This window comes from Rousettus aegyptiacus, unplaced genomic scaffold (assembly GCF_014176215.1).
Source record: "Rousettus aegyptiacus isolate mRouAeg1 unplaced genomic scaffold, mRouAeg1.p scaffold_m13_p_14, whole genome shotgun sequence".
Taxonomy (NCBI): domain Eukaryota; kingdom Metazoa; phylum Chordata; class Mammalia; order Chiroptera; family Pteropodidae; genus Rousettus; species Rousettus aegyptiacus.
Window position 1 is genome coordinate 43,544,312 of NW_023416289.1, and position 27,115 is coordinate 43,571,426.

General features: G+C 52.9%; 1 protein-coding gene and 1 pseudogene across 1 annotated transcript; one reads left to right on the forward strand and one right to left on the reverse strand.

Annotated features, from left to right (window-relative positions):
• Positions 1–1,537: 1,537 nt before the first annotated feature.
• On the reverse strand, positions 1,538–26,839 carry EML2 (EMAP like 2). The gene is given in 23 exon segments (XM_016155422.2): positions 1,538–1,966; positions 3,253–3,383; positions 4,348–4,443; positions 4,874–4,961; positions 5,493–5,590; positions 5,814–5,902; positions 6,154–6,221; positions 8,258–8,389; positions 9,960–10,085; positions 10,246–10,400; positions 13,133–13,232; positions 14,050–14,184; positions 15,077–15,172; positions 16,409–16,519; positions 16,642–16,711; positions 17,227–17,376; positions 21,003–21,132; positions 21,335–21,363; positions 23,255–23,359; positions 23,547–23,670; positions 23,765–23,983; positions 26,498–26,620; positions 26,623–26,839. Coding segments are annotated over 23 exon segments (2,547 nt in total). The 5' UTR covers positions 26,669–26,839; the 3' UTR covers positions 1,538–1,840.
• On the forward strand, positions 20,221–20,339 carry LOC118611785 (annotated as a pseudogene).
• Positions 26,840–27,115: the final 276 nt, after the last annotated feature.

The following is a 27,115-nucleotide window of genomic DNA, read 5'->3' on the forward strand; positions in this document are numbered from 1 at the left end:
GGTTTGCAGGTTTCTAAGGAAATATTTTCCTCCTTTAGGAAGGGATGTGTTTGATTGTCACTCTGAAACTACAAGAGTCTGAGCTTTCCATCCCAAGTGATCATCTGTAGAGTTGAGACAATGAAAGGAAACAAACATGCAGTGCTCTACAAAATTCTTCTGTATTGTTGTCCAGACAAATCTTGTATGTTTGCTACCTTATTATACTTTCATTAGAGCAGGGTTTCTCAAAGTGTGATCCTGGAAGCATCGCTACATCTGGGACTTCTTGGGAAATGCAAATTATCGGGCCCCTCTCCAGACCGACTGATTTAGAAACCCTAGGTGGGGGGGTCGGGAGGAGCTGCATTGTTATTACAAGCCATGCAGATGATTCCAATGCTCCTTCAAGCTTGAGAACTGAACTAGAGAAGAGAAAGAAAAGTCTGCACCAAACATTTCAAAAGATGTAACTAGATGGCATCTAGTATAAATTATCTCAGCCACAAAATCTGAGGAATTTGGAACAACTCAGTCTCCACCTTGTATGTATATATTCTGTGGTGTGAGAAGTCAGGGTGGTGGTTAGGAGGGCGGCGCCTGGGAGGGGGCCCGTGGGGGCTCCTGGGGGAATGCGGATGTTGTTTCTCCATCTGGGAGCTGGCTGCATGTCTGTGGATTCAGCAGACTACACACTTGTGATGAGTGCACTTCTCTGTATGTTAAACACCAATAAAAAAAGTCAAACAAACATTTGCTCAAGATTAGATACCAAGTTGAGAAATTCCCAAGGACCCAATGGCCACGTTTGAGCCCCCTTGAATACAGCTGGGCCACTCCTGCCTGGACTTACCCAGTTTAGAGACCCAGCAATTTTTTTTTATTGTTTATGCTGGATGGAGTTGAGTTTGTCTCTTGCAAACCAGAATCCTCATATCCTAACTCTCAGACATCTTTTGTCTTACCTCTCTGAAGACATTCCTTGCCCTGCTTAGACCTGTGGGACAGGTTGGAGTTTTCCATGTTTTTACACGAACCCATCTCCCTGGTCACAATCGTTGGTCCAGGACTGGTACTTCATCCAAATGGAGCCAATCACAGTAAAACAAACAGCAGGTCAAGTTGACTGATCTGCAGATGGGGCAATCGCAACCCTTCCCTGGGATTTTGGGACTTGCGGTCTGAGGTTGGTTGATGTGAGCTTTGCAGCTGCTGGGCGCCATGTTTCTGTGGTGTGCAGAATGCTGGTCCAGAGAAATATGTTGACTCACAGGTCAGAGAAATTACGGTAGGAGTGTGTCCTGGTGGCCCTCAAATCCTTGGTTTGATGGTCCTGAAGCCTAGAGGCATATTTGCCCTTCCTTATGTGATCTGTGGGCCAACTGAGTTCTCTTTAGGCTTCAGAAGAGTAAGCTTGGTTTCTATCACATCCAATAAATACCTAAGTAATAATGGTCCCTCATCACAAACACTGTAATATATATACACACAAACACCCCCCCCGTATGCACACACCTACAGACATACTCAATCTATGAACACACCCACAGGCAGACCATGATGCTACACCTCAGTGCACGTGTCTTTATTTCTGGATGATATAAAAGAATAAACTTAAAAAACACCCCAAACCAAACACCCTAATGGCTCACCCAAAGCAACGTGACCCCTCTTCCCACCCCGATAAATAGAGACTTCTGTCTGTCAGTCCACCCTCCCACCCCCATAACTCTCTCTGCTATAGACATACTCTGGGTATATATTACTCTACTCGGCAATAGACATCTCCCGAAAATAGAATTCCAACCCTGCCACCTGACTCTGCCCTGGCCCCATGTCCCTTGGGACCCCCTCTCCCACTTCAGACCACCCGCCACTGCAGTATACTGGTGTCCTTGCCCCCGGTGGTCAAGGCCACACTGTCATCCCACAAGAAGGCCACATTCGTCACATGGCTGCTGTGTCCTCCGTATTTGTGGCTGAGGGCCTATGACAGGGAAGGAAGGGAGAGAAAGGTCAGGCGGCAATGCCCCTTCATGAATTCCCAACCTGATCCCCTCCACTCTGCTTAATAAACCCCTTTAGGAACTAACAGGGCAAATGACTTGATTTCTCAACGAGTCAATCGCATAATAAAAAAAGAGCTGTACACATCGGGGAGGATATTCGGTATGACGTGATACGAGACATAAGCAAAAGCAACAAATTTGATCTTGATTCAAACAAACCCAGTGCAGAAGGCCATTTTGGGGACAATCAGGGAAATTTGGATATGGACTGGGTATTAGATCATGTTAAAAAATTGTTAACTCATGAGCATGAGCATGGATTTGTGAATGTCAGAATTATCTTAATTTTTGAGATACGAATGTTAATTTGGGGGGCTAAAAGGTCATATATGACATTTGTTTTAAAAAAGGCACAGAAAAGTACAGGAAAAAAAGAACAGGAGAGAAGAGAAAAAAAGAGAAATAAGTATGGCAAATCTGGTAATAGTTGAATATGGGTAACAGGTAGAGGAGGGAATCTTATAAGAAAATTTTAAAACAAATTTCACCTCTGTTAGAATGAGAGAATGTTAAAATTAATATCCGGTTTTATCGTAGACACAGGTTGTCCACTAGTGGCCTGTGGGCTTGACTATAGTCTCATCGTTTTTAGAAAGACAGCTGCTGACATATAAAAATCGAGGGAGTTCACATTAAAATTCTGATTTCCAGCCTCTTCCAAGACCTCGCAAGGTCTGGCTATGCCAGCTTCCCACTAGAAGTGAGGTGTGTTGAGGTGTAAGGAGTGGCTGCCCCCAGCCTCATTCAATTACTCTCAAGACCTTGGAGTTCATGTCCCTTATCCAAGAACTATAGGAGAATCACAGATACTGTGGATCAGAAAACCTTAGACCTGTAACTAGTGGGAACCATCATGCCACTCAGAATGTCAGTTCAGTGAGGGCAGTGACCCCATATGACTTGTTTACTGCTGTATCCCTTGGGGCCAGGCACATAGCAGGTGTTCAATGTTTGTTCAATGTCTGTTAATAAGCATAAAAGAATCAAAGCGCTCAAAATTGCAGATGCTCAGAGATTCAGGACTATAAACTGGAATTCATCAACCTTCAGGTTAAGAAAGGCCCTTGGGATCAAGCCCACTGCCCTCCTTGTACACAAGGGGAAATTGAGGCCCAGAGTGGGCTGGAGGTAGACCAGGGCTGCCTCAATCTTGTCCCCACTGTTACTTGTTACCCCCACCTGCCAGCACCCCAGAGGGACTCACTCGAGGCTGACAGCAAGGGTAGCTAAACAGGTGGACTTTGCCAAAGTCATCAGCTGAAGCCAGCAACTTCCCATCATGGGAGCGGGCCACGGCGTTGATGTCAGTACCATCCGCTCCCTCAGACCAGATGCCTGTGGGGGTGATGATCAGATGTCAGCAGAGGCCAGGGACCCCCCCAAGAGGAACGGGCCTGGGCCCCAGCCTCCCTGCCTTCTTCTCACTCAGCCTGTCTCTAGCCAAGAACGGCAATCAAAACGATCTTTTGCACATGTGCGCCTGACCCTGACCCTCCATTGCTCAAAACACTTCGTGGCTCTCTGGTGGCCTCAGAAAAAAGCTCCAGCTTCTTACCGTGCCCCCCCAGGCTCTGCCTGGCCTGGTACCCTCAACCCCACACACACACTGCTCCAGGCTTGTCCTTACTACTGCCCCCCTTAAACTATGTAATGATTTTGCTACCCCTGCCTTCTCACATTTCTCCAGATGCCAAGCTCTATGTGGCCCATGGGTTTCTGTACATGCGATTATTCTATTTGCCTAGAGGCTGCTTTCCTTCACCTCCCTGGAATGTGCCTCCTTATCCTCCAGGGCCAGCTTGGATGTCCCTTCCTCCAGGAAGACCTCCCTGACTTCCTCCCAGACTGGGGCCAAATGCCTCCCCTGGGCTTCCTTGTCCCTGCCTGATCTATTCTGGGTTGTCCAGGTACAAGTCCCATTTGAGCAGGGCTGGGGCTCTTTTGGTCACTACCATGTCCCAGCCCTGAGCAGCCCAGGGCTGGGCACAGAGGTGCTCAGGAAGTACATGTTAACTGCATTAATGCCCAAATGAAGAGGTGGCTGGGGTATCGGCAATGTGAACCCCTCTGAACCAGATACCACCACCCATCTGGTCTCACTTCATTATAGCTCCAAGGGACTTCAGTGGTCATCTCACCCTACCCTTTCCTCTTTTGCAAATATCGCCCACAGGTGTACTCAAGGAGTGGGTTTCCCACCCTGGAGGTAATCAATAGAAAGAGACTGTGAAAACCACCAGAAAGGAATGTTTCTTAGAAATTCTGCCTTCTGTGGGTCCTCCCCCATTCCAGAACTTACCAAACACCCCAAACCCCAGGACACAGGTAGCCGTGGCCCATTCCACATTCCTCACAGCATCTGCACTGGTGATCTGCTTACAGGTAGCTGGGTCCCCTGGGGCAGGAAATGGGGACAGGGGTTCAGAGCTGAAAGAACTTCTGGCTTAACCCATCCATTTCATAGATGTGGGCACTGAGGTCCGAGACAGGAGGTTGGGGTCCCAGGGCTTATTCCACCTCTCGAACTGGCTGAGGGGGGTGGACCCTGGGTTCTGACACCCCAAAACCTGAGCCACAGCATCTGCTCAGAAACCTGTACCCTACCGACCCAACTAGACAGGGGAAGAATTGGTTAAAAGTGGCATCCACCAGGGAGGAAATCAGAAGCCAAGAAACCAACCAATCGGAACAGCCCCTAAATACAACAGAGGAGAGAGACGGCTAAGCCAGTGCCTCCCATCCCAGAACTCAGGGAAGTCTGTGCAAATCACACACGCAAATAAGGAGGCTGAAGGAGGAATGGCAGGGGGTCCCGGAGAACTCACAGTACAGAATCTCATAGTCCCCGGAGTTGGTGACAAAGCAGCTGCTGTCCTGGGCCCAATCCAGGTGGGTGATAAAACTGGAATGGCCCTGTGGGGGAAGGAAGAGGTGGAATTAGAGCTGGAGGGGGCGGGATTAGACCAGTTAGAACGCATGGCAAAAAATACAGAGGTACGGTGAGAACACAGCGGGGCTAAAAGGATACACAGGCCTTTGGAGGTGGGGGCAAGGCCAGACTATCATGGGCGGGCTAGACAAAAAGGGATTGGGACACAAGGTGAGTTTAGAACATGTGAGCAGAGCTAGACACAGAGGGGCGGGCTTTGAATGCAAGGGGCTGGGCTACACAGAGGGTGCGCTTAGAACGTCAGGGGCGAGGCTATGTGAAGGGGTGGGGCTACACAAAGGGGTGGGCTTAGAACGTGAGGGGCGGGGCTACACGAAGGGGTGGGCTTAGAACACGGGGGTGGGGGTAAATGTGTGGGCGGGGCTTAAGCCTTCAGGATGTGATCAGGGCAGTCAGTTGAGTGCTGAAGCTGTATTCCTTTGAGGTAGAAAATTGGTTAATTCTGCACCCCTTGGACGGGTGGCGGCGCGGGCTGGGGGCCATTGCCCACTCACCGAGCACTTGCCCAGGCGGCTGACCTTGCGGCCGCCTTGGTCCACCGTGTACACGTACACCAAGTTGTCGTGGGAGCCCACCGCCAGGTACGCCCCGTCTGGGGGAGGGGGAGGGGGGGCTATGAGGAGACACCCAAGCTCCGCCCCCTCCTCAGAGTCAGCCCCCCACTGTCCCTGACTGCAGTCCCAAGCTCCATGCCCACTACAGTCCTAGACCACCCCCAAGCCTGGCCACAAAGGTCTCACCCCGTCCCCCTGCCAATAACTCTGAGCCTCAGTTCCCAGGCCTTGCCTTGCAAGGTCCCAAGCCCTGCCCCTTACCTGGGGAGAAGCTGACCACTGAGATCTGTTCATTGCCATCTGTATGGATAGCCACCAGGTCATGAGTCTCCGTGTCTAGCAGCAGCCATCTTAAAAGAGGAGGCATGGGGTGGGGAGGAGAGGTGAGCTGATCTGGCAGGAGGGGGGCAATCTGTGGGGCCTGAGGGAGTCCAGAAGAAATTTGGAGAGAGACTGACTGCTGGGAGGTCAAGTCTTGGTAAACAGTTGGTACCTACTTAACATTCTCTGGGCTCTGGGGCAAGAGAGGGGCAGGTGTCAAGGGATAGTTCAGGGGAGGGGGAGCGGAGCAGCCCTTCCCAAATGCCCTGTTCAGCTTTACCTGCCAGTCACTGTGCCCACAGCCAGGACAGAGCCACTGGGGTGGAAGCCAGCAGAGCGGGCGGGGTCCTGAGAAGGGAGAGAAGAGGCAGGGCTCAGAGCCGGGGTCCCCTGTCCATCTAGCCATTCCCCTGTCTCCGAGCCAAGTATCAGCCTGGCATGAAGGCCCTCACTTCCGTCCGCTGCCCTCCAGGAACCCACTGCCCCAGACACTCTAGAAACCATTCCCCTTTCCTTTAACAAGCCCACTCGAATAGAAGATATCTCTCCTGTCACTGTGGACTCCGGATCCTTTTTCACTCCTGTTCTAAATCCCCACAGTTTAATTCATCCAAGATTTCCTGAGGTGATTTTCTAGAATGAGACTATTGGGACAAAGGGTATCTATATTTTTAGGTCTTTTGACATAGAATGCCAGTTTACTTTCCATAAAAGTATGTGAACTCATCGCCAGGTGTCTCTGAATGCCTATTTCCTGACATGTTTATCTAACACTTGGCACTGAGTATTACATCATTTTTAACAACCATTTGGTTGGTTCGCAGGCAGTAGGAGCACTATGGAATAAGACGTAGGTTCAAACTGGCTCTGACACTTCCTAGTTATATGACATCAAAGAATGTTCCCTGTCACAGCCTCGGTTGCCTCATCTGGCAAATGGAGAGGAACTTTCCAGGATTGTTACAAGCCAGGTGTAAAGTCCTTAGAATGGCAAACTGGTAAGTAAGATGGACCACAGGATGCATCATAATAAAGGTCATCTATGGTTATAATTTCCCTGTGAGGACAGATGGCTGATTTTACCTTCCTGAGCCTTCTTCTTAGTGGGGATCCGTTACCCTACTGCCTTGAAGAGGCTGGGTGTGGGGGAAGAGGTTACAAAGATGATGTGCGTGAAGTGCAAAGCCAGTTCTTCCAAGGGTGTGGTCAACAGACCACTGGAATCAGAATAACCTGAGAGAGTTTGTTACAAACTGCATACTTCTGGTTCCGGAGTCAGACCTCCTGAATCAAGACTCTTTGTGGATGGGGCTCACGATTCTGTGTTTTTAACAACTCCCAGGTAATTCTGACACCCTGGCAAGCTGGAGGACTACTGTGCTGAACGCAGGGCCCAGTGTATCATAGCTGCTCAATTAGGCGGCTGGGATGAGGATTATTACACGTGCTCTAACAATTTCCAGGGCACGCCATCCCTGATTCAAAGAAGTTTAAAGGTCATTGAGTGTTCCAGGATCAGAGATAACCCTGGATTCCTGGAGCAAAGCCTCAGAGGGTAGCATGAGGGATATGATGGACTGACCTCGTAGTGTATGATACTGCATAGGTGAGGGAGCTTAATAACTACAGTGCCCAGCATCCCTTGCAGCTATGATTCCACTGTGATTTGGGTCTGATGAGAAGTTGCATATTTGTGGGTTCTAGAAGGCAAAAGGTAGTGTTCCCTCTTCTGCCACTTCCACTGACCAGTTGAGGTCATGAAAGCAATGGCATTTACTACACTGGTGAGCAGTCATGCACCTTGAAAGGCAAAGGCACAGAGTACTCGTTTTTGGCCAGTGCAAATGTAGCCACTGATGGGTCACTCAGTCCAAAAGAACCTTCTGTGATGATGGCGATGTTCTCTCTTAGCACTTTCCAATAAGATAGCCATCAGCTACATTTGAAATGTAGCCAGTACAACCAAGGGACTGATTTTTAATACTCTCTACATTTTAAAGTTAATTAAGTTTGACTCTCCACATGTATCAAACAGTGTAGTCTAGAGCTAACACTCGCAGCGACCACAGCATCCTGTTCCTGACTTGCAGCTCTGACTACCAAGTTTTCTTGAACTCAGTGGTTCCTGGCTCTCCGCCCTCCTGCCTGTGGCAGAGGTGGCAGCTCCCCTGTGGGTCTATTCTATGGTATTGTTCTGGGCATCCTCCCAGTTGAGAGCCCTCCCTTCTAGCCCTTCCAAGCGAGTATGGAAGCCCCCAATTCCCTATATTAATCCCCTTCTGCTCCAAGAGACCGGGCATGGGTGCCGTCTGATGCTCTGAGTCCTGACACACTAAGGCAAGTCGTTCCGTGAAAACGGTGCGTCACCTCTTCTGTCCCCTTACCTCGATGATCCTGCTCCACAGGGGCTGGTGGGACTCTGCACTCCACAGATGCACCAGCTTATCCTGCCCACATGTCACAAACTGTGCCCGGCTGGGGTGTGTGGCCAGGCCCCACAGCTCTTCCACGTGGCCCTGGCAGAAAGGGGAGACAGCAGCATGGAGACCACAGGTCCCGACCCTTGCCCCCAGGCCTGATGCCAAAGAGAATATCTGGACTAGCCCCAGCAACACACCTGCTCACAGGTGACCCAGGAAAGACCCTTTCCCCCGTGTGTCTTAAGAAGGCCATCATCAGGCAGACCCCTGCCACTACTGTGTGGCTTGAGGCACCCCCCTCTCACCCCCTACTCTGCTTTCTAGATTTCACAGTGGGTGGCAAGAAAGCATGATGCATAGGAACTTGACCTTGGAAGTCAGATGGCACCCAGAAGGCTGTGGGACCCCACTGGGCATCCTCCCAGTTGCGAGCCCTCCCTTCTAGCCCTTCCAAGCAAGTATGGAAGCCCCCAATTCCCTGTATTAATCTCCCCCTGCTCCAAAAGACCGGGCGTGGGTGCCTGGTGGGTCTGACTTTAGCTCTCTCTTCCTGACTGTGGCAGTCACCTAGACAGGTGACTTCTCTTGGAGCCACAATTTAATCTTCTGTAAAATGGGGCTAATCATCACACATGCCTCAGAGAATTGTTATGCTCCCTCGAACCATGGATGGAAGGTGTGTGAGGCCACTATAAAGTGCTCACAAAATGGATGAGGCTAACTATCATTATAAGTAACATATTAATATATTCCTAGTAATAAGTTATTAAGATTGGTAATCAATATAATTATAATTGGCATCAGTACAACGACAATCTAATTCTAATAATATATTAACATATATTAATAATATGGGATGTTGAGAATATCATTAGGGGTCTCCAAGGTCCCTTCTGGGGACACCTAGACAACCCCTCTAGCCCTCGTTTTTCTTTAAATCTTTCCTACGAACACCTGAGCCAGAGGTGGCATCTAAATGCAGCAGCGCTGATTTTGGCCAGCCTATCAGAGAGAAAATGCACGGAGCAGATGAAGGAAGGGAGGCCATCAAGGCACAGAAAGGTTACTCCCTTGCCTTATGCCACACAGCGAATGAGTGACAGGGCTGTGATTCAGTCTCCAGAATTCATATTCTTAACCATCGTACTATGCCACCAGTCAGGAGGTGGGATTGTTCAGTGGGTGGGGAAGGTTTTGGCACACCAGGAGGGAGGAGCGGGCATCTGAGCTGCAAGAAGAAAAACAGGAAGACTCCAGAAGGGTCTTCCCAGATCCTTGGAGGTGCAGACCTGGGAGGTATATGGCCTAAGGTGTGTGCAGCCTGGTGACAACCGGCCAGGGCACTTACCAACGGAAAAGGCCACCACCCTGATCAGAAGAGCTGGGGGCAACACAGCTGGAGCAGGATCCTGGGGACCCTCTGCTGTGCTAGCAGTTACCCTGTTGGCTGCTGAATCATGGGAAGTTCCAGATGGGGTCCTAGTCAGGGGTGGGGTTATGGAGCGAGAGCAGGTAAAGGGAAGGTAAGTGATGTTTGCCAGGTCAGATGAAAAGGGATAGGGCAGGGAGGTGAGGAAAAACCAGAATGGGGAGAGAAGAGGGGTGGGTGGTGCAGGGAAGAGAAGAGAGACAGTGGGGTGGGGGGCACAGGTTCAGGAGAGCTCACCTGGATGAGCAGAGAGAAGCCCGTGTGCACGGAGCCCTGCAGGATGGAGTTGCGGGTGGTCCCTACATACAGCGTGTCTCCACGGCCCTCTGCCACGGTGCGCACCGGGCCAAAATCCTCAGGGACCTGGGCAGGCGAGAGCAGAGAAGGCGGCAGGTGAGTACGGGGCAGGCGCGGGGGCGGGGATGGAGGTGACACGCAAAGGAGAGACGGGTCTAGCGTTAGGAGCCCTGGCGGGGTGAGGGGGCGTTTCCTCACCTTCACAGGAGCCTCCCCTCATCCTCACCTCCACCTCTTGCAGCTTGGTGTAGTCGGAACCCCAGAGGACCACCCGCCGATCGCGGCCCCCTCCGGAAACCAGCGTCCCGTCCCGCAGGGCGCAGAGCCCAAACACGCCGCCATCGTGAGCGCTCGGCACCGCCTGTGTGATGCGGTTCCCACCTGTGGGGAGGCCAGGGGCAGAGTCAGCTTCCCCAGTACTGAGCCCCAAAAGCACCTCGAACTCTCAACCCTACATCCAGCCATTTACCCACCTTTACTTCTACCCACCCTTCCATCGACCCATCTGTTCTAACACCATCATCGATCCATCCATTAACCATCCGAACTAATAGCTATCCATCCATCCATCCATCCATCCATCCATCCATCCATCCATCCATCCATCCATCCACCCTTTAATCCATTCACCTGTCTACTGGTCTATCCATCCATCTCTGTACTCACTCAGCCACTTACCTACCCATCCAACCACCCATCAAAGCACTGATTTATCTAGCCATCCACCCTTCCTTCCATCCAACAATCCATCGATCCATCGATCTACCTCTCATCCATTCATTCACTCTTTCATCCGAGTACCCATTCACCAGTCAATCAATCCATTCTTTTATCCAAACATCCACCCATTTCCATATATTCTCCCATTCATCTATCCATTCACCCATCTATCCGCTCATCTGTCAATCTAACCATCTATTCATTCTTTTATTAACCCATTCAACCAACAATTATTTAACTAGCATTTACTCGGCCCAGTCTCATGCTGGGTGACAGTGGAGACATAGTGGTGACCAAGACAATCTCAGATCTTACCCTCATGGGGCTCATAGGCCAATTTCAGAGACAGATTTACTACCAGTCAGGGACAACCCAAGGCAGTTGGGGCTGGGACTGTGGGATCCCATAGAGGACAGGACACTCAGCCTGGTAGGCCAGGGAGAGCTTCCTGGAAGAGATGGCTGAGCAAGGATCTGAAGGTTGACCAGGAGTCGGCTAGGGCAGCAGAGGGTGGAAAAGTGTTGCAGGCAGAAGCAAGAATGAGTGCAAAGGGCAGGGAGTAGGACTGAGCATGGACTGCTCAGGGGACTAACAGGAGTCTGGTGTGACCCAGTGTGACCTGGAACGGGAGAGAGAGGGCGGAGCCAGACCAGGCAGGGTCTTCGAGGCCTCAGTGAGGAACCTACACCTTGTCCTGAGAGAACGGGGGCATAACAGAAGGGTTCAGCAGGGGAAGGACAGGGGCAGATTTACATTTGGTTCTGAGACCCAGAGGGGGCAGGAATGGAGGGTGTGAGACCAGGGAGGAGCGGGGACACAGGGGAGAGGAAGAAGGAACCACCCTCGAGCGGGGACACAGGGGAGAGGAAGAAGGAACCACCTTCTTCGATTCTCATCCTTTAAGACTCAGATATGGTGTCACATGTACGTGCATCATTTTTTCCATCTATCCTTTAACACACCAACCCAACATCCCAAAGCCCCATGGGCTGGACCAGTGGTGAAGCTGGGGACATGGAAACGAATCGGAGCCAGTCTCTGCCCTCGGAGAGCCTACAGTCTGCTGGGAAAGATACACTGCTAGTTACTCAGAGCTGATTCTCAGCTGTCCGATCCCAAGGAAAGCTGCAAATGACCCTGGGAGGGAGGCAGCGATATAGTCATGTTCCCGCAGGGGCGACAGAGTCTCAGAAGGGATGTAACTCTCTCGGCGGCTACATAGAGCACTGCTGAGACCTGAACGCAAACTTGTCTAATCCCCAAATGCATTCCCTTCCCACCCCCCTGCCTGGGGTAGCCCCGCTAGGGTCCGAGCTCCCCCCAGTCTACGGGCAGAAATCTGAGGCAGCTTTACCCGAGGTCACAGAGTGACACCTGGTTCAAGGCCTGTCTCCCACATACCCAAGTACGGTGGGGCAGATGGCCCAAAAAGGGCAGGGGCCTTAGAGACCAAGTGCCCTAAGCTCTGACTAACTGGCAGTGTGCCCTGCCTCTGTCCAGCTCGGCCATCTGCTGGGTCATTTCCCTTCTCTGAGCCTGTCATTTTTCATCTGTGAAACTGGAATATGTGCAGTGCGACCTTGCATAAGGAGCATAATGTGTGGGAAAGTGAACATACCTGGGCCAAACACTCATTTGTTTATGCCATGCACTGCGGGACAGCCTTTTCATTCCTTGACTCACAATTCACCCAAAGGCTGGGACAACCCATTAAGCCATTGGTTGGGGCAATCATTTTTCATTTGTTCATCCACCCATTGGCTAGAACAATCAATCCATTTATTCATGTGGTAATCAATCTACTTCCTGAAACAATCCGTTCTTCATAACACATTTATCCACTCATTCATTCATTCATTCATTCACTCACCCACTCGCTCATTTACTCATCACTTTATAGATCCACTGCCTGGCAAAAGACTTCTTCATTCACCGACATAGCCATCCGTTATGGAACGACCGTTCATTTTTCAGTTGTTCATTCATTCACCTAATTTCCTTTAAGTAGGACAGCTCATTAATTTACTCATTCTTTCATTCACTGGCTAAGACAAGCCCTTAATCCATTCACTCCCTTATTCATTGCTCTCGACAAACCACCTTTCCACCTATCCATCCATCCATCCACATCCAACTGTGTTAACCCATCCATCTACACTTCAAACTTGACCCCCAACATGCGATATGCATAGGACAAAGGTGGAAAATAAGTAAAGATTTTGCAGAGGTGGGATATTGGAGCTGAGCCTTGATGGGGGTGTTGGAGTTGAACAAGTAAGGATTTAGCCTGTTTAACCATACATACCATCCACGCAGGGTCAGAGAAAGGGAGGCACAGCCAAAAGGGGCTAGGGAAGACTGAATTGGGACCAAACAGGTGGGGTGGCACTGACCTTTGCCCCAGACATAGAGGTTTCCCCCAGAGTCCCCGGTGACCACATCGCCACCCTCCATAAAGGTCACACACAGCACGTACTTGGCTTTCTCGTGTTTCTAAGGCAGAGAAGGGGAAGGTGTCAGAAGGTCTCCGAAGCTAGGGGCATCCTAGAGCTAGGGGACCCCACCCACGCTTTTGGGTGAGGCTCTGCGAGACTCCACCCCCACCTCTATGGGGTGCTCATGTCACCTAGACTTTCTGGCCTTTCTGGCCATACGTCTCCCTTCCCCACCCCCACACACTTCCTGTCTCTCCCCTCCCTGATTTCCAGTCCCCTCTCTGTCCTTGGTTTCCCCTGCTCTCTTCCCCTTGGATTCGCTCTCTGCCCCTCCTTCTCCTCCTCTCTCCGCCCCTAGCCCTCACTTCTCCCCGCTCCGTCCCCATCTTCTGTCTCTGGTTCCCTCTCCCGGCCCCACCCTCTTCTCAGTATATTTCATCTCCATCTGTGCCTGGTATTCTCTGGGCCTCCCTTTTTGGGTTGAACCCCCAACTCTCACCAAAGGTCGGGGAGCCATGTCAGAGGTGCCCCTGCATCTTCTCTCCCAGGCCCTCTGCTTCCCACTCAGCCTCTCTGTCAGTCTGACCTCTCTGTTTCTGTTTTTCTATGATATTGACAACCACAGTGTCCATCTATTGAGCATTCACTATCTGCTAGGAGCTGTTAGACTCATCATCCATTGAGTCCTCATGACTTCAGAGTTAAGAAAGATCATCCCCACGGTATGAATAAGGACACTGAGGCCTCAGCAGGCAACATCGTAGTGTCCCCGTGATCTCCAGCCTCTGGGCCCCTCTGGAGCATCCTGCTGTTTGCCTGGGTGACCCTGCCCACCTCCTGCAAGCCTGACCCATCCCCGCACCCCTGGCACTCACCTCAAAGAGGCCCTGCCGCTTGCTTAGGCCGCCCCCCTCCAGATTCCAGAAGTAGATGTGGGATTTCCCGCAGGTAATGAGCACCGTGGGGTCTGTGGGGTGGAAGGTGGCCACCAGCACGGCCTCGTTGGAGCACTTTGGGGAGTGGGGAGATCTAAATGAGGTCCTCAAAGCAATCAGGGCCACCACACCCACCCCACGTAGGACTGCTCTGTACAGCTGTGTGGGTTGTGCCCTGCACTCCAGACTTGCCCATACCTTCCCTATCCAGGCAAAGTTAAGTGCAGGAGGCAGGCGAAGCATTGTCGCCTCTTCAGTAACATACAGAGAGACACCTGGACAGCCCCCCTCTGCATCAAGCACTGTGCTAAGCACTTTACACCCCTTAACTCATTTAACCGCACAGCGCCCTGTGAGGTAAGGCTCATCAGTGGCCCCTATTACAGATTATGCTTTACTTGCTCAGAGAGGGGAAGTCACTTGCCTAAGGCCACACAGCCAGATAAGCATCATGTCCAGAATTAACTCACGAAGCTCTGATTCCAGAGCTCAGCCTCTCAACTACTTCTCCTTCCCCAAACTGTGGGCCCCGATCCAGAACCCAGGTCTCCTGTCCTCAGACCAGAACAGCGGTGTGACCTTGGGCAAGTAGCTCTTCCCTCTACCGGGCCTCAGGCTTCTCATTTGTAAAACAAACCACTACCCAGGGAGGCAAGTCAAGGTCTGCCGAGGACATCGCAGGACTGTAGAATCAGCATCTACCTTGTGCCAACCCTTCTGCTCAGCCTGGGCCACCCATCCATATCCCAACATCAAGGCCAAGGCCCTGCAAGGAAGATGCTACCGTTATCCCAATTTTACAGGCGGTGCACCCAGAACTCAGAGAAGGCAAGCCACTTGCCCAAAGTCACACAGCCAGCAAATAAATGGCAAAGCCAGGAATTCAAGGTGAGTCTGTGTGATACCAGGCTCCCGCCCACTGAGATCGGCCAGGCCTGCAGGGGAGGGGATGAGAAAGGAACCGCACCTTGCTGTCGGCCACCTTGGCGTCCCTGGCCCAGTCCCACACCGAGAGCATGTGATCGTTGGATTCGTCCACCGCACAGAGCAGGTTGCCCCCATTCTGGGAGGAGAAGCGAGGAGGGGGAGGGGCAAGGTGGGTCAGGACCCCGCCCTCCTCCCCCCAAACACTTCGCCCACTGGGATATTTGCCACTTAGGTCCGTTTTAAGATTTTCAAAGGCTCTGGCCCACGTCACGGGGAGCACATTAAAACTCACTCCCCATCCAGCAGCCATACACACATTTAAAAGGTTTTCATAATTTTCCTTTGGAAATAACTCATGTCTAGGAAATCAATCTAATTTACCCTCAGCTACTCTGTCTGCAGTCAGCATGTGGTCAGGAATTCTTACCGAGACCATCTAACTTGCATTCTCCTATGGAATGACTTTTATGTATATGGAATTAAACAATAAAGTTGGTAAAACAATTTTTTTAGTTTAAAATTTTTTTTTAATTCTTTAATGTCACCACATATTTGACCCCTTTTACCCCATCTAGGTAAAATGTTTTTCATACCTTTAGTTAAACACAGGTTAATTTTGATTTGGCAGGCCCTGTCTCTGTCTCATACACACACACACACACACACACACACACACACACACACACACACTTTGGCAACAAAATAGCTTTTTTCCTCTCAAAGCTCTCAGATGTCTCCTTTGGCCTCAGAAAGCTATGAGACTCTAATCCAGGGCTTCCTAAACTATGTGTGGGAGGATGGGCTGTCTTTTATTTCCCAATCCATTGCAGACTTGGGTGAAATACGATAAAAATGCAAAGTGATTTAAAAAAAAACAACAAACCCCACCAATTATATACTTGGATGTTAAGGGAATGTCAAATTGGTCTGTAAATTCCTAAAGGTTTACTCTCAATTTCTGTACTTATCTCACCCAGACCTGTCAACATGCGACTTGCCAAAATCCATCTAGAACAATGGTGCCAAGAGCCTCCCCACCAACCCAGATACTGGCTGAAAATGCCCAAGGGATGAGGACCTTTGGAGAATGAAAGGTGGAATGAAAAACAATGCAACAAGTGTTCACCGAGGGATCACTGAGGGGTTTGGGGCAATCAGAATATATGAGTGTTCATCACAAAGGCTAACAGAGCAGGCCTATGAAGCCACAGAGATGAATGCCCAGCCTGGAGGACCCGGAATTCTGCCAGGAGGAACGGGGTGTGACCTACACCTGCGACATCCCAAAGGGATGAGTGGGAAGGTGCAGCATGGGCTCTTGATTTTGGAGATTAGGGGCAGGTGGGCAGGTGAGGGTTGGGGCAGGACTTACCGATTTGGAAAAGCCCACGCAGCACACAGCTCTGTCAAACACCCCCAGGCCCAGCACGTGTAAGGTAGAGAGAGAAACTGAGTCCCAGACACGCACATGGGGCGGCAGTGGCTGCAGGAAAGAAATTGGCCTGTTCCCTGGGGGCCCAGATGCCTGCCTGCCCCTCCTCCACCCTCCACCCCAACCCAAGAGCCCACCCCAGTCTGCCAGTCCTACCCCCTCCTCTCTGTTACCTTCCCCTCCTTCGTGGTGCCTGCCACCTGTCCAGTGGCGATGGTGACCATATCAGGATGGACAGCCAGGCTGAAGAGAGAGAGGATGGATGGACAAGGCTCAGTGGGAGGGAGCGGACCCAGGACCCCTCCTGCAGAGGCCAGTCTCTGTGCCTGGTTATTCATTCCACAACTTGGGTGGCTGAGTTATTTAGTCAATAAACATTTCTCTAGTCTTTCAGTAGCCATAATGAAATAGCCTCTGGGCACTGCAGCTCAGAAGCAAGACTCAGGCCCCGGGGTCTGTAACTCCAATGCCTGCAGGGCTCAGCCCTGTACCATAAATGGCCAGGAGAGGGCACCCATTTAAAGGGGCGGCCACGAAAACAGGTCCAGCACACTGCAGGGATAGATAGTCCGGGGTGCCAGCTTGGAGTATTCAAAAGTGAAAAATCCAGGCATTTGAGTGAATTCAGCAACATCTGAAATATAATCAATCCATATTTTTTCCCTCAAGTTCAGCCCTCTGGCTGGCAAAGGTCCCACCCCACCCTGCCACCCAAATAGTGAGTGCCCTAAGCCGGAGGGAGCTCTCCCTGGCCTCACCATTTGATGTCATCGTTGTGTCCCAGGTAGTGCCGCTGCCTCTGCTCCTCCACGCTGTACAGCACGGCCACAGAGGCCACGAAGTATACTATCTCCCCTGTGGGCAGCAGGTAAAGGTTGGCACGACAGTCTCTGCCACGGTAGCCATAGCTGGAAGCCCCCCAGGGGCCGGTTAAGGAGCCTGTGTGGCATTGCACCTGTCGACTGAGTGCTGGACTCAACGAGGTACCCGGAACTAGGTTTTCTGGCTCCCACTCTTAACCCCCATGGGGCCTTAAATGATGAAACCCCTGAAATTAGGTCTACCAAAGTATGAATCCCCCCACCGAATCTGTGAAGTGTGAATCTGTGAATTGGAAATAACGTGGAAAAGGACTCTTTGCAGATGTAATTAAGAATCTCAGATGAGATCATCTGGATTACCTGTGTGGGCCCTGGATCCAATGACAAGTGTCCTTATAACCCACAGAGAGAAGACACACACCCAGAGGCGGAAAAGGCCACATGAAGACCGTTAGATTGAGGTGATGCAGCTACAAGCCAAAGAACCCTTGGGGTTGTCAGTGGCCACCAGAAGCTAGGAGACCCGAGGAACCAGTCCTCCTCTATGGCCTCAGTGGGGGCACAGCCCCACCCACACCATGATTTGGGAGTCTTGGCCTCCAGAACTGCAAGAGATTTTTCTGTTGTTTTAAGCCACCAAGTTTGTGACTTAATTTGTTACAGCAGACACAGGAAACTAATATAAGCTCTAGTCCAGGGTCCCCTATCCCCCAAACCAGGGGCTAGTGCAGTCCGCACAGAAGGAGGTGAGCGAGTGAAGCTATATCCATATTCGCAGCCACTCCCCAGCACCAGCATCACCACCTCAGCTCCACCTCAGCTCATCAGGCCTTAGATTCTCATAGGAGCACAGGCCGCTGGTGCCAAAAAGGTTGAGGACCGCCGATACAGCCCATCCTCCTCCCCTGAATGGGATGCTGTTAAAACCCATTAACACTGAGCCAGCCACATCCCTCCCCTGCTCAGAACCTTCCCATGAATCTCATCGCACTCAGAGAGGAAGTCAAAGTCCTTACGAAAGCCCAGGCAGGAGGCCTGGCCTGACTCGGGCCCTGGTTCTTTATTCCACTCATACCTAGCTCAGCTCATCACAGGAGCCTCCTCCCTGTTCTCACCTCAGGGCCTTTGCACTTGTCACTCCCGCCACCTGTGCTCTCCTCCCCTTCATCTCCCCCTCACCTGCTTCGGGTCTCTGCTCAACCATCAGCTGGTCAGAGAGGCCTTCCTGTGCATGCTACTTGAAACTGCAAACTCATGCCCGCTCACTGCCCTCATCCCCCTCCCCCTTCATATTTCCGCAGGGCACTCGTCAGCATCCCACGTGCTATCTGCTGACCTTATACCTTATCTGTCTCAACTAGTGTCTGCTCCGGGAGAGCAGAAATCTTTATCCGTATTGTTCACTGCTGTGTCCCTTGTGCCCAGGGCGGTGCCTGATGCACAGCTGACATATGAATTCAGTATCTGCTGAAGGAACGGCTGACTGTCCTGTTTAGAATTTTCTGTGGCTTCCTAGTACTCCTAGGAGAAAGCCAGGGCTCCTGCCTCCCCCTACTCTGATTTGGGAGTTGCTAGAATGCCAAGACCATCACCACCACCCCAGGCCCTGGCACCAGCTTTTGCTTTGCCTAGTACCCTCCACCCACCACCCTTCCCAGCCGGCACCTCCTCAGAGATGCCTCAGGCGTGTTCCTCCACTACACTTATACCACTTCGTAATGACCTGGTTAATTTGTTAATTAACTGTTCTTACTCCCCCATGAGACTGAGTTCCACGGTAGCTGAGATTGGGCTGTTTTGCTCACTTCTGTAACTGTTCTGAGAAGCCTGCCCTGACCCCCAGGCTTGGGCAGCTATCCGCACTCCCATCTCAGCCTTGACCACTCTGAGTTGTCACTGTCAAGGAGTCTGTCCCCACACTGGACTGTGTGGGCCCACGAGGGCAGACACTGTCATAGTGACTACTGGGTCAGAGCCCTTCGCCCCAGAAAATGTTCAGAAAAGGTCCGAAAGAATGTCAATATGTATATCCTGACCCCGTGGAAGCTGCCCCACCCCGAAGTCATTTCTGCGGTGGAAAATGAGACCCACACTGACTTTTACTGTCTCAGCTGCCTCTCATCCGATGCTTCTCAAGCCCGGCCCGGCGTGACAGCCTGGTATTCCTCGATTCCCTTGTATATTTCCAGGTGCCTCAAGGAGACCCTGGGCTCCAGCAGCCCTGCCTCTTCCAGAGCAAAAATCAAGGTCAAGAGAGGAGAACAGGGACTGTGTCCCTAGGGTGCAGATCCCAAGTCTCAGTGGGCTTTTTGGAAAAAGCCTGGGGCCCAGCGTCAGAGGTCTTGACTCGGATGTGCTGACTCTCTAGGCCCCCTCTCTAAGCCTCAGTTTCCTAACCTGGGAAGTGGCAGTAATATCCACCCTGCAGGCCTCGGGGAACTCTTGGAGGCCACTGGTTGTAAAAATACATTCTCAACTCCACGGAAGAGAAGGATCCTATGATTCAACACATTTACACATCAAAGAACTTAGAACAGTGCCTGGCATATAGTAAGTGCTCAATGATGATTATTATTTTATCAGTTTTATGGGGCACGTGTTATGAACTCAGCCCTTTTACATATTGTTTCATATCCTATGAATCTGAGATCACAAAATCCATTTTTCAGAGGGGACAACTGAGGCATAGAGGAAAGGTGACTTGTCCAGTGTCACACAGCCAGCCAGAGGTTAGGCTGGGGGTTTGACCCATTTCTGCCAGACTCCAAAGACAAGGTTCTTAACCATTACTAACTTTTGTTTCTCAAACACACCAAGCCCACTCTGGCTACAGAGGCCTTGTACCTGAGGAAGCCTGTGTTTGGAACATTTTAGTTCTTCCTGTGCCGGCTCCTAATTGTATAATTCTCAGCTCAAATGCCCCCTCCTCAGGTCTACGGCCATGCCATCATGAACTTGCCCGATCTCTTCTGATATCAGAAGCTAAGCAGGGTCGGGCTGGGTCAGTACTTGGATGGGAGACCCCCCAGGAAGACCAGGTGCTATAGGCTTTAATAAAAAATAAAAATTAAAAATTAAAAATGCCTCCTCCTCAGAGAAATCTAGTTATTCCTCTCACACGAGCTTAGGTTATTGTATTTTCAGAATTTACTACTAATTGAAATTATCTTGTTTATTTAGTTACCGGCTTCTACCCACTTTAGAACAGGAGCTCTGTGAAGCAGCTTGAAAGTGAAAGAGCATCTGACACACCTGATGTACAGAAGGTGCTCAGCAAACATTTGCTGCTTTAATGAATCATAAAAGGTCATTTCAGCTAACCTGCTGTCGTCCTTGGCTTTCTCCTGACTACGGGGTCATCCTGCGCTGTCCCGCCACAGGGGCATAACCCCCAGACTCTGAGAGGAAGATGGGGTGGAGGAAGACACTCCCATATCCTTAAAATTTTCTCCCTAACCTTTTACTGAATTTCCCAAAAGCCCCTTGTAAGACTAGAACCCGACCCTAGGGTCTTCGCTTAGATATCCACTAGCTCCTCCCTAGCCCAGTTCTTACAGCCCTTGTTTATTAGATCTAGACAGCCACAGGGGCCTGGATGTCCCACCTTCAGTACAAGGACACTTCCTCCAGCTTAAGCCAGACACCAGAAGGGCTTTTGTCCCCTTCTTACTGGGGGGATGGGGAGTGGGGGAGGGATTAAAGCAAAAGGATACACCCAGTCCAGCTTGAGTCTGCAGGAAGGCAGCTCCGAGCGCGTGTCCAGGCTGTAGGTGGGCGCCAGCTCATCCGGGATCAGCATGGGCACAGGGCGGCCCCTCAGGAACATTTTGACGGAGCCCTCCTCTGCCAGAACACCCCAGGGGTCAGGCGCGGACACCAGTCCCCATCCCTATTTCCTCTCCCTTTCAGTTACTTAAAATAAAAAAAAAAGTGGGGAAACTGAGGCCAGAAAAGCAAAGGCCTAGTAGTCAGGTCCCCTGATCTCCAGCTCGCGGCATCTCCCCCGCAAGCCCCCAATCGAGGTCCTCCCGCCCGCCCCACTTACCCATGCTGAAGATAACTTCTTTGGTTTTGCTATCAGGACAGGACAAACACAATAAAACAAAACAAAAGACACCCTCATCAGCAGGCAGGTCAAAAAAGGGGAGTCAGCACTCCACCACCCCACCGCTCCCCCGAGGTCGGATGCACAATGGGGGCCGCGAAAGAGCGGAGCGCCGCCTCTCTGCAGGCCGTGTGCTTTGCTCGGTTCATCTTGCAGAGCCTAAGACACAGGCCCAGAGAGGCAGCAATCGCCAAAGATCACACAGACGAAGCGGCAGGGGCGCGATCCTGGAAGAGGGGAGTCAGCAGAGACCCCTCCCTCCTAACCAGCGCGGCTCTCCCACCGCTCCCCACCCCCACTCCCACAGCGCCCCGAAATTCCAGCAGCAAGGGAAGCAGTGAAGGTTTAAGGAAAGGGGCGTGTCTCCATGTTCCCTCTGCCGGCGTTATGGGGTGAGGCTTGCGGGCCTGGGTCTCTGGTGAAGGGGAAGACCTGGGGTCCAGACTCCGCGAGCGTGGGGACAAGGGGGTCTGTGAGAGGGTCTCACCCAGCTCCAAAGCTACTCATGGCGGCGGCTGGTGGAGCTTCAGGACCGGGGGTGGAGCCGGGACCGGCCCCGCCGCTTCCGGCCCTGGGAGGCGCCCGCGCCGCCGCGCCCTGCCCCGCCCTCCGCGACTGACCCCGGGAGTCGGAGGGTCACTCAGGGTCTCAGGTCCCGGGGTACGGGGTCCTGATACCAGGCTCTTTTTTTAGGGTAGGGGAGAATGTCGTTTGAGGACTTGGACTCAGGGGTGTGTCTGCCTGAGTTCAAATCCCAGCTCTGCCATTTCCTAGAAGGCGGGCAAGTTGCCTAACCTCTGCCTCAGTTTCCTCATTCTCAAAACAAGGATAATAAGAGTATCTCCCTCCCGGGGTGGTTGCGAGGGTTAAATTGGTCAAACCGCTGTGCCTGGAGTAGCACCTGGCACAGCGCTATGTAGATGTTTGATATTATTTGAGTGGGGTTAAAATTTATGGGTTTTGACCAGGGTTTAGCCTTAGTCCAGCCCCCGGGATCTGATCACGCCCACTGCACCATGACTCCGCCCATCATCGGTACGGCCCTGACTCCGCGAAGTTGACAACATCCAGTGTTCTGATCACACCCACCTCTCCCCTGAGTTGACTCGTCTCTTGATAATTGCCCGCACCCCCTGAGCCCTCCTCCCCGCCCTTGTTCCCGCCAGGCATTCGGACAACGACCACTTTCACTTGACCCAGTCTCTGAGTTGAGTCCCTTCAATCCTCCAGGTTGGCTCAGCCTCCTGAGACTTGACCACGCCCACTTGAGGCCCCACCAACCTTCAAGCAACTCACATTTCCGCCTGGCAGAGACCCAGGCTCCGTTCCGCCCCGCTCCTTGCATCTGACACGCCCCCACCTGGTCGAAGCCCCAGTGACCCCCAGCCCAGGTTCTCATTAGGCCAGGCTCTCAAATTCAAATCGCGCCCCTCCCTCTGACTCCCCCATTCCCTGCAAAAACTTCTCTGAGGCTTCTGCCCCGGCGGCACCCTTGAGATTCAATGGGGACTCTCCTTTACCTTAATGGCCACGCCCACAATCTCGGCTCCCCTGGGACCTCTACTCTGGCTCATCCAGGAGGCGCTGACCTTTTATGTTCTAGTCCGCCCCCATTAACGCTTTGTCTACGCCCCTCAGTGTTGGCTCCGCCTTTCCTGGCCTTTCCCTTCCACCACAGTATCCAAAGATTGGTCCCTCCAATCCTCCCGCACTGTTCCCGCATCCTAAAACTAGACGACCCCGCTCTAGGTTATCACCTCATGGCCTGGGGTATCACCCTAAATTCCCCAACCTTTACGATGCCTATGTGGGGGGTCCTGGCCCCACCATCTGCGACATGGCCCCGCCTCGGACACTTACCCTTCCTTTTTGGCGCTACAATTGCTGCTAGAGGATGTGGTGCGGCTGCGGGGGTCCTCTCGGCGCACCGAGGCGAGGCGCTCCGGTGACAAGTAGCGGCGGGCACTGCAAAGAGAGAGCACACAGCTAGGGCTGGAGCCTGCGAGGCCAGCAGGCGAGTGCGGAGGCGGGCAAGAACCTGCCCGCACCTTCCACTGATGGAGTTCAGGTACCCGAGTCCATCCCTTTCCATACAAACTCTGTCTCCCACAAGGTCTTGAAGGAGGCTGGGATCTTGGCTTTCTTGCCTTACCTGCGCCCAGAGGTCGCCTCCTTCTTGGGGGAGGAAGGGGATGTGGCGTACCCGCCCGCGCGCCGCGGGGGCCCTGAGCCATTGAGGGGCGTCCTGGTGGGAAGGCCTTTCAAGAGCTGACACACTAGAGGGATGAAGAGGACAGAAGCGGGTGAGTGCGAGATCAGAGCACGGGTCCCCTCTCCATCTCACCTCTCCAATCTAGTGAAGATAGGTACCCGAGGCTGTGGTGCCTAGGCGCGGCGGTGCCCGGCCCTTGGGGGTGCCCCGCGCGCGCAGTGCTGCGCCCTGCTCTTCGCATGCCCGTAGGCGACGCAGCGCGTCAGCCAGCGCCGCCTTTAGGACCGCCAGCTCGTCTTCCTGCAGCTGCAGCCGCTGCTCCAGCGCCGACACGCGGTCGTCCACCTCCATGCCGCTCGTGCCCGACAAATTGTCATCTGGAAGGCAGGGGAGAGCTGACTGCGGGGGGCCACCCAGGAACTCCAACGCCCGAGGTGTCCCTCCGGCCTTCCCAGGACTAAGCGGGGCCAGCCACTCCCTCTTCCTCTCCCGCAACCTGGGGCTGGGTAGCTGGAGATGGGCCAAGAAGAGGGCTCCCGAAGGGTAAGGAAATCCCCGCAGCTCTCAGCCCTTGCCCCCACACTCCTCTCTGCTGCAGCGCCCTAGAGGTGTGACCTTAGGGAAGTCCCTTCCTCTCTTACCTTCTAAGAGTCTACGAATCAAGAGCCTCGACTCTGGTTTTAAGACTCTATGACTAAGATGCTAAATATTTATGAGTGACAACATTGTCAGGATGACATCGACTTATTCCTACTAACACCAACGTTCTAGAATTGTTCCTCAGTATTCTCTGACGAATATCAACGTTTTGTCGCGAATACTAATGTTCCCTCTCTGTTTCTAAGACTTTCCAAATTAAAAGGTCATTCCTGGTACCTCTCCTTTCCAATCTCTCCCCACCAAGGGGTTCGACCCCAAAGCCGGCAGCAAGGACAGAGTTTCTGCGGCCCCTGGCGGTAGGATTGGGAATTGCAGGCAGCATATCGCAGACCCAAGAGACCCACGCAAGGGAGATCTGACATCTAAACTCTCTTCTCCAGCCGGAGCGTCTCTCCTCTGTTCCCCTTCTTTATTTTGTTCTGCACCCCATTCCCCAGATTCCGCTCTCCCTCTCCTCTTCAGTCCAAGGATGCAGCCAAATAACTTCTCCACTCCACACCTCCCCCCGCCCATTTTCCCGAAATGGGAGGGGCGGAAGACCGAGGTGGTCCCCTTCTCCCCTTCCCGCCAGATTACTCACACCTAGACTCATTGCTGGCAAAAACCGAAGAAAGCCCAGCTCCCAGCCGGGCGGACGTAAAGGTGGTAGCACTAACAGGGACGGTGCATGGAGGTCGCACCTGCCATGCCACAGCCGTAGGCCGCCCCGCCCGTCCGCTGGGCTCCGCAGTGCAGCCTTAGGTCCCTCCCCGCTCTCCCCTCTGCCCAATCGCCGGCCGGGCCTTGCCCGCCCTCCGCCCCCCAGCCTCTCTGGTCCGGTGCCTGGACCTGCAGAGGAAAGTGGGGGCCTCCCAAGGTCGGAGGGGGAGATAGCTGTCTGGACTTGCAATTCAAGAGAAGGGAACCTCAGGGTCCCGTTGGCACCAAGCGTCCCAAGGAGGAAAACTAAGGACGGAGGCTGGGGGAGTGCGCAGACTCGCCAAAGGTCACAAAGCCGGTAAGTGAGGGGCAGGAGGGCGCAATAACCTCGTTGTGCCGAACCCCCTCTTACCAACTGCTAACAACACTACCAAAAAAAAAATGAGACCCAGTGAACTTACGTGTGGCAAACACTGTTCGTGCAAAAAAAGCACATTTCTATGCTCATGGTACAGACTCAGTAAATCCAGAATACAAAAAACTGTTATCATGGCACCTAATGCTCCTAGCAACTCAGTTGTCGTACCATTATACTGGCTTCGGGAGAAAGGTGACTGAGGCCCAGAGAGGTAGTTATTTGTACACGACACCGTCTTTCAGGAGCAAAACAGACACTGAACTCAGGCTTAAGCACCCCATCACCCTGCCTCTTACGGGAGGAGGACAAAATGAGCGAGCATCCTGGTCCTCTGCCAGCTCCAGTGGTCCCTGGCACTGGAGGGGTGTGTCCAGGGGAGTGAGCCTCTAAACTGGAAAAAGGTCCCTTCTCAGGGCCCCCTGAATGAAAAAGAGATGCTTTCACCTTGGCCCTTCGACCCCCACCCAGAGAGGTAGGATGCATTCTGAGGTCTTAGCCTGCCTTGCCCCCCATGACTCAATAGTCCTCTGATCCCTCCAGACTATTCCCCCACCCTCACCCCTTTGACCTGGAGACCAGCTCCCACTTCCCACTTCTCCTCACGTGTCCCCTTCTCTCTGCCTCCAGCTCCCCTCATCTGGGCCTGACACCGACAGTGGCCCTTCTGGTACCATAACCATTTGTCTAGGGAGAAGGAATGAGTCCTAATGGGTGAGGGGGTGGGGCCTAAGGATTTGGGGGGTAGAGTGGAGGTAAAGTCCTCTGGTGGTCCTCCTCAGTCCCACACACAGCCCACCAGCCAACGCCAAATCCCACCCTCCTCCTTGCATCTCTTCCTCTGCCAGGGAGAAGAGGGAGGGTCCCAGAGAATTGAGAGGGGATAGGGAGGACAGTCCCAGACCTCCAGGCCTTCACCCCTTCAACCCCAAGCTCCTGAAGGTTCTGCTCCCTTCTCTCCATTCTGGGGTGGGAGACTAGGATCCGAGCTTTGGGCATCAGGGACCTTGCTCTGGGGTCAGGGCCCTGCTGCGGGGGAGTGGGGGGAAGGGGGGAAGGGGGAAGGGCAATCTTCAGCCAGGGGCAAGAATGGGGACTTGAAAGCTGGAGGTGGGGGCTGGAGGAGATGGGTCCAGCCCTGGGCGGGGCCAAGGTCGGAAGTGAGGAGGGGTCTCACCGTTGCAGTATTGAAGCAGTGAAGACGTGTCGTAGAGGCCGCAGAAGGCCGGGCCGCGCTCCGCCATCGCCCCACCACAGCCACCGCCGGCCCCCCCGGCCCCAGCTCGGGCCCGGTCCCCCCCCCAGGCCCTGCCTCCCGTTGCCATAGCAACGCCCTCCGTTCCAGCATCCCCGGCTCCGCCCGCCCGGCATCAGGCGGCCGGCACCGGGCCTGGCACTGGGATCATCCCCCAGGATGCTCAGAGAGGGGGGTCGGGACACCCCCTGCCAGGATCCCCAACACAATCCTCGGGCCCAGATTGGTTGCGCCGAGATCCCCCTCGGTACCGTCTGGTCCCGCCCACAACCGGTGCTATGCTCTCTAGACCTCTACCTTGCCTGTTCAGAACCAATGAAAGCCTGTCGCGCAGGCCCCTCCACCAATAGGGACACAGAAGGATTGGAAGGGGCAGAGCCTTCCCAGCTTCTCAGCCTGAAGCATAACCCCTGCCTCTGAGAGGAAGATGGGGTGGAGGAAGACACTCCCATATCCTCAAAACCTTCTCCCTAACCTTTTACTGGATTTCCCAAATGCCCCTTGCGAGACTAGAACCCGACCCTAGAGTCTTAAATTCGC